General features: G+C 39.1%; 1 protein-coding gene across 3 annotated transcripts in view; it reads right to left on the reverse strand.

The window, feature by feature from the left end:
* Positions 1 to 12,787, reverse strand: part of TCEANC2 (transcription elongation factor A N-terminal and central domain containing 2) — a 38,643-nt gene that overhangs the window by 19,181 nt on the left and 6,675 nt on the right. For all 3 annotated transcript variants that reach the window (XM_022575747.2, XM_089922319.1, XM_089922329.1), the window contains exon 3: positions 5,133 to 5,274. In XM_022575747.2, coding sequence (XP_022431455.1) covers positions 5,133 to 5,274 — 142 coding nt within the window. The remainder of the gene's footprint in view (positions 1 to 5,132; positions 5,275 to 12,787) is intronic.

Below are 12,787 nucleotides of genomic sequence, written 5' to 3' on the forward strand. Positions count from 1 at the left end.
TCTCTAATTACACTCTTGCCTCTTCACCGGCTCCTCTTCCTCTTCCCATTTCCCTGCCACGGATATTCTCCCCAGCTCAATCCTTCAGCCCTTTAATCTTTTCTTTTACTCAGAGAATTCATCCACTTAAGTGATTTTAAGCAAATGCTTCCAGGCAAATGTCTTCCAAATACATATTTTTATTCTAGTCTCTCATCTGAGCTTCAGTCCTACATCTCCAACTGCCAGCTGGACATTTGCACCTAAAGAGTTTATGTCAGAGCAAACACTGACTAAAATGAAAATACTAGGAGAAAACTCCCATTTGAAGTACACAAGAAAAGGCACTAAATTCTGATTTAAAAGAGGTGAGCTTGAGCAGATGGCAGAACCCATAGAGATGGTCCAGTAAAATTAAGGCACATATGGCTGGGATTCAGGGCACAATGGCAGTCTGCTAACCAAGAAAGAACACTGCCCCAAGAGACCTGGATTCTCATTACATCTCTGGTGCTAACTCACTATATGGCCCTGGATAAGTCACTTCATCTCTCTGAGTCTGAATTTCCTTGTTTATAAACTGAGGTAGCTAAATGGATTTAAACGTTTATGACACTGACATTTATAAAGTTCAGAAACAGAAAACAAAAACTATAAGATCTCAACAGTAAATGGACAAAGAACACAAACAATTCACAAAAAAAGGACAAAGTGCCAATAAACAAATAGAAAACAATCCATTCTATACAGCAAATGAAAACAAGATGCTATTTTTACCCAGTAAATTAGTAAGATTTTAAGAAAACTGTAGCAATGTAAATTGGAACAGTATTTCTAAAAAATCTAAGATTCAGAAATGGATCAGGACAGGAGACGCATACCCAGGAGTTTTCTGAATTAAGGCCTCAGTTAAGCTGGAGAAGTGGATGGCCTCTCTGGCTAAGTGCTCTAAAGCAGCAGCCAAAGACTGAGGTCTGAGCTTTCTGGAAAAGTACCTCCTGTGAGAGGACGGGGGACAAAGATGGACGAAACAGAGAAAGGCGAGAAACAGGCATAAAGAAAGCTAGAAAGCGCCACGGAGAAAATCTTGTTTGACCCTGTCATGTTCATTAATTTGATGAACATATCCTGAGCATCTGTTATATGCCACACTAATGCTTGAAATGCATTGCTGAATAAAGTATATTGCATGGTCTTGCTGGCATAGAGTTACTGTACAGTAAACAAAAAATAACTCAGTAAATAATTAAATAAGTAATTACAAACTCAGATAAGGGCTTGAAGGAAATAAACATTTAAAAAATAGATAAAGAACTGGCAACAAGTTCAGTATCATTCATATTGACAGAAAAGAGAGTAATCAATGGTCTCAAGTTCACGGTTCTGGGAAGATGAGAACTGAGGTAAGACTACTGGATTTGGATAGAATGAAATCTCTTGTGTCCTTAGAGAGAAGAATAGTGTTTGTGGGAGAAGCCAGCATGGAAATAATTTAATGAAGGAGGGGAAGGGGCAGAAATGGGAGTTGTGATTATTAATCATATTTAAAGGAATTTGGCTATAAAAGGAAGAAGTGAAACGAGGTATCTGGAAAAGATGGCAGACAATTAAAGGAGAAGATTTAAGTGTATCCGAAGGTAGAAAGAGAGAGCCAGTAAAGGGGGTATGGGTGACAACAAAACGAGAGGCATCATGGCATCCTCATCTCCACAGTCAATCTTTACCAAGTCTGGTCCATTCTCCCTGATAAGGTCTCCCTACGAACCTGTCACTCAACAGGTTAGGTTCTTTCCTATTTTAAAAATTAGAACTTTCTTCAATTCCACATTCCTTTCTGATATTGCCACCTCTCTCTTTCCTTTCAATACCAAACTTCTTGAAAGAGTTGTCTGTTTTCACAGCTCATTTCCTTACCTCCTCCTCACTCCTCAAGCTTCTGCCCTTAACCTTGCCTTTGAAACTGTCCTTACCAAAATCATTAATGACCTTACTTTGTAAAATCCAACGTGCAATTTTTAGAATTCGCTTCTTTGGCCCTTTGACAACGATGGACACTGCTGACGAATCCCCTCTCAGAAGCCCTCCTTCCCATTCCATGACAGCGTTCTCTCCCATTTCCCTGCTCACACCTTCTCCATTTCCTGTGAGCCTCATATATTGATGCGCTTCAGGATTTGGGACTTGGCTCTTTGCTTTTCCTACATACTCTCCCCGGGCAACTGCCTCAGTTTCTAACTATATGCTGATAATGACTCTCAAGTATATATTTACTGTCCCTCCTTAGCTTTAGCCTTGTACATCCAACATTCTGTTGGACATTTCCTCTTGGATGTCCCACAATAGTGGGACACTAAAGAAACTGCCCAGAATTTTTTGAGAGACAAGGAGACATATGAGCTAAGGGGCACGGAAAATAAAAGATCTAACAAATTTCTAATTGTAGAATGCCAGAACAAATAAATAGAGAGAATAAAGGAGATGTGCTTTTGAAGAGATAATGGTTGTAAAACTTCTACAAATGAACATAAATCTGCAGGTCCATGAGGTAGAATATATCTAGGTTAAATTAAAAGAAATACATGCTGTGATAGCCTGTCTACAAGATAGCCCCCAATGATCCTCACCTCTTTGTATTCATAACCCCTGTGTAGTTGTCTCCCAACTGTACCCAGGTTGGTCTGTGTGATCAACAGAATATAATAGAAGTGATGGTATGTCACTTCCAAGATTAGATGATAAAAGACACTATGGTTTCCATCTCGGTTATTCTCTCTCGGATCACTTATTCTGGGGAAAGTCAGCCACCATGTCATGAGCAGCCCTACGGGGAGGCCCAGGTGATGAGAAACCGAGGCCTCCTACCAGCAATCCCAAAAGTGAGGAGTTAGGAGCAGATCTTCAAGCCCTGGTCAAGCTTTCAGATGACTACAGTCCCAGCCAACAGTTTGACTATAACCGCTTAAGAGATCACGAGCCAGAAGCACCTAGATAAGCAGCTCCTTGATTCCTGACCCTCAGAAAACCTGTGTGAGATAACAGACACTTAAGCTGCTAAATTTGGGCATAATTTTTACACAGGGACAGGTAACTAATACGCATGCTAAGACCAAACAGTTTTGAATGGCTTACAAAGAGTCTTCTCCATCTGGTCCAGACTCTGTCTCCAGCTTATTACATTTCAAGTACACAAAACTTCTTTCAGTTTTTGCAGTGTACCGTGTTCTCTCCCACCTCCAGCCCTCTGTACAGCTCACGTGATATACCCAGGCCTGACACATTCTTTAACATCTTTTCTACTCCCAACACATATACTCCTTGGGCTAACTTCCCCTCATCATCAGAGCACTCACTGCATTGTATGATAAAGTCTTGTTAAATTGCCTGTCCTTCCATTAGACTGCAGGCTCCAAAAAGGTGGGACAGTATCTGTCTCCTTCATCATTATGCCAGCATAGTTCCTAGCACAAAGAAGGTACTCAGTAAATATTTGTCCCTTACAGCCCACAGGATAGGGACAGGCAGGAGGCGAAAGGTGGAAGAATGTAAACATTCTCAGGCAATGATCCAAATGAATCTTCAGGCTAGCAACTGACCAAGGAACCCGTATATTCCACACAACCTCAGGTTATGGAAAGGCCTGGGATAGGGTCAAGACTCAAAAGTTGGATGGTTTCCAGCTCCTCTTAAGTTATACCCCCTTGTTGTGGTTTCATTATGATTCTTGAATTGGAATCTCTGAACATCAGACACACCCTTTCTTGAAAGCATATTCACAATGGTACTCAAAGGACAAATAGAAATGATTTTTTAAAAATTGTCATCTGTTCTGTATTTGTAGGACAATTCCAGACTATTATGTTGATATTTAAGATCTGATTGTAAGTGGTATTTGTGGTGTGCCTAAATATGAACATATACATACACATATGTACATGTATACATGTCATAAAATATTAACCACTAGTACCCTCTACTGGTGGAAATACCTTATCTGCTCATATGAATGGTCTTATTGCCCTCTAGCGACCACAACCTATAAAGAGAAAATCTAGCAGCAGATGGGAGACTCTCCTTGGCTATAATGATAGGGTTTTATGTTCTTTAAGCATCTAATTTTCTCAGATTCTGGTTTATATTACAGGGGTGCAACTCTCAAGACTCTTGGGGGAACCTCTGGGGAATTTCACACAGCTCTTGCCAGCTGTTAGCGCCAGTCTGAAGCTGCTTTCTCTCCTGCTTCTCATGAACAAGAGGTCAAGGGGAGGCAGAGAAGGCAATGGCTGCACTGGTGAGGGCAAGAACAGCAGCTGTGAACGACTACCCTGGACTCCCCGGGGACTTGGGAGCAGCTTGAAGAACACATGTTGGCCCTCCCTCGCATATTATTCACAGTTGTGTACTGTACTAAAATGGTAATTCAACGCAGTTCCTGACTTACCTCTTAAAATATCTCCAATGCTGTAATAAATGATGTAGCAGCAAATGTTGCTATTATTTTGTTTTTACAAACCATGCTTTGGAAGTTATTTCTACTCAAGATGGAAAAGCCAAGATTTAAGTGAAATGTCGCCTCTTCTATGGAGCCTTTTCTGAATTCCCCAGATGTAAGACTACTCTGTCCTCTGTGCCAGCATATACCTTGTACAGATCAGAATGGTACCATGGACAGTATTTATATGCTTTTATTTTTAACCTATACTATTTTACTACTCCCATTTGTCTACCTGCTTGTTTCTCCACCAAACCCTAAGTTCCTTGAGGTCACAAATCATGTCTTCTTCATTTTTGCACACCCAAGCATCAAGCACACTCAAAACGTTATCCACAGATCATGCTAGTTACAAGTTCATGCAGTAAGTACAGAAACTGAAGCAAGCATTTAAAACTTTGACAAAGTACTTCTACATTTGTTGAGTATAATTTTTTTTAAAAAGTAGGGCTTACATTTTGTATATTTTAATTTCATTTTTCTGGTAATTTTTATTATATTTTAAGAGTATTAGTCTGTAACCAATGGAGAATTTTTTAAACAATGATCTCTTACCACAGATAGTTTGAGAAGCACTGATATGATAGATAATGTCTGAGGGAGGGAGGAAAGGAGAAAGAAGGAGATAAAATATAAGCACTTATAAAATTCGGAAGGAACATACCTATCCTTGTTGATTTTAACACTTCCTTGGAGGGTATTTTCTTCTTTAATTCTCGTAAGGCTTCAACTAGATTCTCTTTGGTTTGATCAGGAAGCTCCAACATAGTTTTCCATCTTTTTATGTCTTCTATAACCACAACTCTCTGAGAAAAAGAAAAGTCATTTGGAAAATGGAACATTTTCATTAGAAAGACATCTGCCTTCACCTGAGCTAATGGGGCTCCTATTGACATATGAATTATTGATTATGACCTGAACCAAAGCACAATATATGTGATGGCCCCAAATGATGGGTAATTGCTTAAAAGCAGCTCCTGCTTACTGCAAATCAGGAAGAGGGTTACATCTATTAGGAAAAGTGCAAGTTTTAATCTTACCATGTCAGACACCACTGGGCACTTAGCACTGAGAGGCAGTAAGGAGGGGAAGAAAAGAAAAACGATGCTGAGGTGAATCAACCTTATAGCTCACTTAAGTATCTTAATTCATAGGCAAGGACAGAGAGCAGAGAAGTCATAAAGACATATTTATTTCAACAATAAAAAGCACACTTCAACAGCTCCCTACTTCCTAGATGGTAAAACTCAAACCCTCTCGTTTGAAGAATTTTTTAAAACTTTAAACAAATAAAAAGGTAGAGAATAACTCACTATTTATAATGAAAAAAAGTTAACATTTTGTCATTACACATAAAATAATAAAACACTGTAAAGTTCAAGTCTCCTTACACCCTTCGCCCTTCATTCCCTTCCTTCCGTTTCTAGAAGAAACCACTATCTTAAAGTTGACACGAATCTTTCCATTAAGTGTAAAATATTAACAATTAAGGAATCTGGGTGAAAGGGATGAGGAAGGTCTTTGTACTGTGTTGCAACTTTTCTGTAGTTTTGAAATTATTTCAACTAAGAATTTTTTTTTTAAGTAAACTGGGAGACAAAAAAATAAAGTCGCTTTTATAATTGCACAAAAAAATTTTTTTTTCTTGCTTTTATCAACATTACCCTGGGGAGGTGGGCCCAGGTAGGGACTGGGAAGGGGCACAGGGGCCTCTGATAAATGTCCTGTTTCTCGATCTGGATACTGGTGACACAGGTGTGTTCTCTCTGCGAAAATCTGTTAAGACGTACATATTTGTCTACTTTTCTACATGCATGTGATAGTTCAATAAAAAGCAACCCAAAAAGTCTCAACTCCCTCCCTGGCTGGGGTCTAGCCTAGCTGCTCGTGGTGGGAGAAGGGGATGTCTGGGGACTTCTCTATTTCCCCACCTCTGCTTCTCCTCCTCCCCCATCTGCTTGTTTGCTTTGGTCTTTGGACCTTCCAGGTTCGAAACTGGGAAAAAAAGAAGCAGTAAGGGAAAGCAAAAGCCTTATTTTTGGTTGTGATGCTACGCTCATCAGGTTTCAGTGCTCTCTAGACTTGGCAGATATTCATGAGATGTTTTTGTGGTTCCGTGGAGAGCTCCCATGGTTGAGATCTCACCTGCAGTTCCCACAACACTAGCAAGGCCTCTTCCAGCCAGCTGCTTACAGGTCCACCCTAAGTCTCCAGTTTCTGGCAACTGCTTCACCCACTCTCTCTGTAGGGGTCCCACTGCCCTTCCAAGGATCCTTGTGAACTGAGCTCCTTTAATTCAACTCCAGGCCAGTTAGCATTTTCTCCACTACGCCCACATCTTTGCCCTGAAAAACTCTGTGCATAACAGCTTTCCCACAGCAGCCACTTCTCCTTCTTGTGGCATCAGTTGCCACCCTGTTTTTAGACTTTCCCAGGCACAGGTCTGGTCTCTGTGCCCACCAACTCCAGGAACTGAGGTCACGTTCATCCGAGTGAAAATACCATAGCCCTCCCACTTTATCCAAAGGAATTCTATCTCCTCTCTTTCTTTACCTTCAACATTCTTTTTTTTTTTTACCTTCAACTTTCTTTATTGCCTAAGGTAGGTGATAGGTTCAGGATTCCAAAACTGGTCTTCATTATCTGCCTTCACAAGTTCTGTATAGATGGTCTAGAATAACATTTGGGAACACCATTTTATAGCTATTCCTTTGTTCTCAGCCTTTAGGAGCCCTAGCCAAAATTGAGACAGAGCCCTTTTTTATGATCCGTTACAATATAAAATAGTTTCAGTGTTAAATGGTATGACAAATAAATCGATGAAGCCAGGTAAGGGATGTTTTCAGTAGGAAGAAGGTGTAAATATAGTGTTCTGCAGCTTGCTTTTTGCACTCAGTATAATTTCTTGATTTACCCATACTGATACGTATAAACCCAGTTGATCTATTTTAATAGTATTGAATATTATTCCATTATTTTTATATACAATGTCTTAGAATTTTAAAATCTAGTCCCCTAATGGATATTTAGGGACTTTTCCCCCCTCACATTTTCCCTATTATAAACATTGCTTCAATGAACTCCTGCCTATTATACATTCATATGTCTTCCATCCTTTACTTTCAACTTTTTTCTGGGTCATTATGCTTTAATAGCCTATGGCTGCTTTATTTTGCTCCTCCTCCCCTATCCAATCTGAGAGTTTCTATCTTTTAATAGGCATGTTTAATCCATTTGCATTTATTATGGTTACTGATACACTGGACATACTTTCTCTTTGCTTTTTTCTTCTTTTCTCATCTTTTATTTAACAGCCTGAGTTTTCTTTAATCTTGTTTTTTCTTTTATGGTTTGGAAGTTATACATTCTATTTCTATCATTTTAGTGTTTGCCCTTACAATTTTTAAGATACTCAATGAAATCTATACCAGTATCCTCCTCACAAGTCTCTACCTTCTGAAACGCTTATTAGAAATATACATGGTCTCTGCCTGTCCTTCAAGTCTCTTAACTTGTCATATTTCTATTTCTGTGGGATGCATTCTAAGTGATTTCCTCAGATCTAGCTTTCAATTCAGGATTTCTCTCCGTAGCTATGACTTACCTACTTTTAACCTGTTCAATGTGTTTCTTTGTCAACAAATATGCTTTTTCATTGGACAAATTCTGTTTTTTTCTCTAAATCTGCCTGTTTTCTTTTCATACTATCCTATTCTTATCATTTCTATTACTTTCATTATCCTGTGAACGTTTTAAACATATTTAAGGTCTCTTTCAGACTGTTATCTCTGCTTCTTGGAGTAGAAATCCTATTATTTACATCTGCCTGCTCATCCTCCCTCCTGGTAATTTATTTTATTGTAGAGTTTTGTAATTTTTGACCATGAATTCATCTTTAATGGAGACTGTTTTCCACAGGAGTCCTGTGTACTCTAGGTTGTGAAGTGTCTTAACAGGGAAATCTCACCTTTGCCTTTGCCAAGGCCTTTGGATTTCCCTGGTTCTGGGCCAGTTTTCATGTTAATTTTTCAGCTTTGCAGATAGCACGAAGTTAAAAATATATATACACACATAGTAATAAGTGTGAGGTTCTAATTTATTATGGTCAACTCTTTTTGAACTCAAACCCTGAGATGATACAATCTTCATGCTGATTCCTTGGACTGGTGGATGGAATTTTTCTAGTTCATTTTTCAAAAGCATAGTAGCCCTGTGTTGACTCCCAGCTTCATGTGGCCTGAAGCCTTATCTGCTGTCCCCATACTGGCCCTAAAACCCCAGCCCCTAAACTCTGTACCTGGTTTGCATGGAACTATATACAAGCATACCCTGTTTTATTGCACTTCACTTTATTGTACTTTGCAGATACTGCATTTTTTTTTTTTTAACAAATTGAAGGTTTGTGGCAACCCTGCAATGAGCAAGTCTACAGATGCTGTTTTTCCAACAGCATTTGCTCACTTTGTGTCTCTGTGTCACATTTTGGTAATTCCTGCAACATTTCAAACTTTTTCCATTATTATTATATTTGTTATGATCTGTGATCAGTGACCTTTGATGTTACTATTGTAATTGTTTTGGGGTGCCACAAACCATGCCCATACAAGACAGCAAACTTAACTGATAAATATTCTGACTGTTGCACCAACCAGCCATTTCCCCATCTCTCTCCCTCTCCTTGGGCCTCCTTGTTCCCTGAGACACAACAATATCGAAATTAAGTCAATTAATAGCCCTACAATGGCCTCTAAGTGTTTAAGTGAAAGGAAGAGAAACACGTCTCTCACTTTAAATCAAAAGCTAGAAATGATTAAGCTTAGTGAGGAAGGCATGTTGAAAGCCGAGACAGGCCAAAAGCTAGGCATCTTGCATCAAATAGTTAGCCAAGTCATAAATGCAAAGGAAAAGTTCCTGAAGGAAATTAAATGTGCTACTCCAGTGAACACACAAATGATAAGAAAGCAAAACGGCCTTATTGCTTATATGAGAATGTTTTAGTGGTCTGCACAGATCAAACTAACTACATTCCCGGGGAGGGGGGGTGATGGTGTGATGAATTGGGAGATTGGGATTGACATATATACACTAATATGTATAAAATGGATAACTAATAAGAACCTGCTGTATAAAAAAATAAAATAAAATTCAAAAAAAAAATAAAGAAGTATAATTGATATGTTAAGAGAGGAGAGAAATCAGAATCATAAAAAAACAAAAAAACTAACTACAACATTCCCTTAAGCCAAAGCCTAATCTAGAGCAAGGCCCTAACTCTCTTCAATTCTATGAAGGCTGAGAGAGGTGAGGAAACTGCAGAAGAAAAGTTTAAAGCTAGCAGAGGTTGGTTCATAAGGTTTACGGGAAGAAGCCGTCTCTATAACATACAAGGAAGCAGCAAGTGCCTAAGTAAAAGCTGTAGCAAGTAATCCAGAAGATCCATCTAAGATAATCAGTGAAGGTGGCTACACTAAACAACAGATTTTCAATGTAGACAAAACAGCCTCATATTGGAAGAAGATGACATCTCGGACTTGCATAGCTAGAGAGAAATCAATGCCTGGCTTCAAAGCTTCAAAGGGCTGGCTGACGATCTTGTTAGGAGCTAATGCAGCTGGTGACTTGAAGTACAAGCCAATGCTCATTTGCCATTTTGAAAATCCTAGGGCCCTTAATAATTATGCGAAATCTACTCTGCCTGGGCTCTATAAATGTAACAACAAAGCCTAGATGACAGCAAATTTGTTTACAACATGATTTACTGAATATTTTAAGCCCTCTCTCGAGACCTATTACTCCGAAAAAAGATTCCTTTCGAAATATCACTGCTCATTGACAATACACCTGGTCACTCAAGAGCTCTGATGGAGATGTACAACGAGATTAATGTTGTTTTCATGCCTGTTAACACAACATCCATTCTGCTGCAAGGAGTAATTTTGACTCTCAAGTCCTAGAAATACATTTCTAGGATAGATGCATCTAGAAATAGATTAGAAATACATTTCGTAAGGCTATAGCTGCCATAGATAGTTGAGTCCTCTGATGGAAAAGTAAATTGAAAATCTTCTGGAAAGAATTCACCGTTCTAGATGCAATTAAGAACATTCATGATTCACAAGAAGTCAAAATATCAACATTAACTGGAGTTTGTAAGAAGCTGATTCCAAACCTCATGGATGACTTTGAGGGGTTCTAGACTTCAGTGGAGGAATTAACAGTAGATGTGGTGGAAAGTGCAAGAGAACTAGAATTAGCAGTGGAGCCTAAGGATATGACTGAATTGCTGCAATCTCATGATTAAACTTTAATAGATAACGAGTTACTTCTTATGGATGAGCAGAGAAAGAGGTTTCTTGAGATGGAATCTACTGCTGGTGAAGATGCTGTGAAGATTGTTGAAATGACAATGAAGGATTACATAAACTTAGTTGATAAAGCAGCAGCAGGGTTTGGTAGGATTGACTTCAATTTTGAAAGAAGTTCTACTGTGAGTAAAATGCTATCAAACAGCACTGCACGCTACAGAGAAATCATTCATGAAAGGAGGGTCAATTGATGCGGCAAACTTCATTGTCGTATTTTAAGAAAATGTCACAGCCACCCCTACCTTCAGCAACCACCACCCTCATCAGTCAGCAGCCATCAACATCGAGGCAAAACCTCCACCAGCAAAAAGATTCCAACTCACTGAAGGCTCAGATGATGGGTAGCATTATTTAGCAATAATTATTCAGCAATTTTTTAATTAAGGTATGTACATTTTTTTAGACATAATGCTATTGTACACTTAACAGATTACAGTATAGTGGAAACGTAGCTTTTATATACATTGGGAACCAAAAAAAATCGCATAATTGCAGTGGTCTAGAACGGAACCCGCAATATCTCCAAGGTATGCCTGTTATCTCCAGCTCTGGGTTTGGATTTCCTCTTTCTTCCTGGCACCTGAGTGTTTCTCTTTCTTCTTTTCAAGCTCAGTTCTGTATTGGAGACTTTTTTTTTTCGTTTTTGGCCACACCATGCGGCATGCAGGATCTTAGTTCCCCGACCAGGGATGGAACCCACGCCCTCTGTAGTGGAAGAGCAGACTCTTAACTGCTGGACTGCCAGGGAAGTCCCTGTACAGGAGACTTTTTATTGAGCATTTCTACATGGCTGGAATGAGGTTGGGGTTTTCATATCAGATCATTCCAGCATATGGAACTACAGAAGCCTAAGCTCTTTAGTATGGCATAAAAGGTCTTAACAAACATGACTTGGCTCTTGACATCCTTTTCAGCCTCACCGTTGGCTCAACATACATCAAACTATTTGAAGCTGCCTAAACAAACCACAGTATTTCACATCCTCTGCCTCGGATGCTCTTTCTCTGCCTGAACCACATGATAACACCTACTTATTTTGAAAGACTCTTCAAGAATCACCTCCTGTATGAAGCCTTGCTTGCCTCTCTCCAACCGCATCTGACCAAACTCCCTTTTGAGTTTGTAATCTGCACAGGCTTCAATTGCCCCATCTGTACTTTCTGCAAATAGTTATCTACAAGGCTGTCTTCTCCATTAGACTATGAACAACTTGAGGGCCAGAACAATTTCTTACTTGTCTCTCTATCCCCAGTGTGCAGTAGATGTAATTGAACAAAGTTATATCTACCCTCAAGGACTAAGTATAGTACAGTCTTCAGATCTGAAATATTAGGGCAAAAATAGAAAAATATAGCAGCCCGTTCCAGAGAATTCCACATACATACAAAGAATGTTTCCCTATTTTTGTCCACATATGGGCCCCAAAATGGATACTGCAAGTTCTTATCTGAATTATTTAGAGGAAAAAGGGAAGTGGAAATAAAATATGAATGGGGAAGCTATAATGAGTAGTGGAATGGTTACTGCCAGAAAGAAAAGGTGCTCTCCAAAATACCATCTGGTCTTACAGTTGTGGATAGCTGGAATATCAGGTTTGGTAAAACCAATTAAGGAAAATGCTTCGCTCATAAGCAATAAAATGGGCACCATTCCACTGGTGGGGGCAGGGGACAACATATTGGCTAGTCAATCCTACAAAGGGAATATAAAGATTTATAAAGCATTCTTAAGTGCAGAACCTAAAATAATTAGCATCTTTTCAGAATCTTTGCATTTAAAAAAATCTCCCATTGCAACCAACAGAAGAAATCACTTTCCCTTAGGGAGAAAGAAGAGATTAACCAAATTAACCTTTACTATTCAAATGTACACCACATGAGCTTATTGAGTGTCACTTTTATTGAATGTGATAAGGCTATGGCAAAATTACTTGTAATATGCTGATAACAGAAGT

The sequence above is a fragment of the Delphinapterus leucas genome, chromosome 1, assembly GCF_059928025.1.
Source record: "Delphinapterus leucas isolate spDelLeu-1000000601 "Yukka" chromosome 1, BTC_Dleu_Yukka2, whole genome shotgun sequence".
Lineage (NCBI taxonomy): Eukaryota > Metazoa > Chordata > Mammalia > Artiodactyla > Monodontidae > Delphinapterus > Delphinapterus leucas.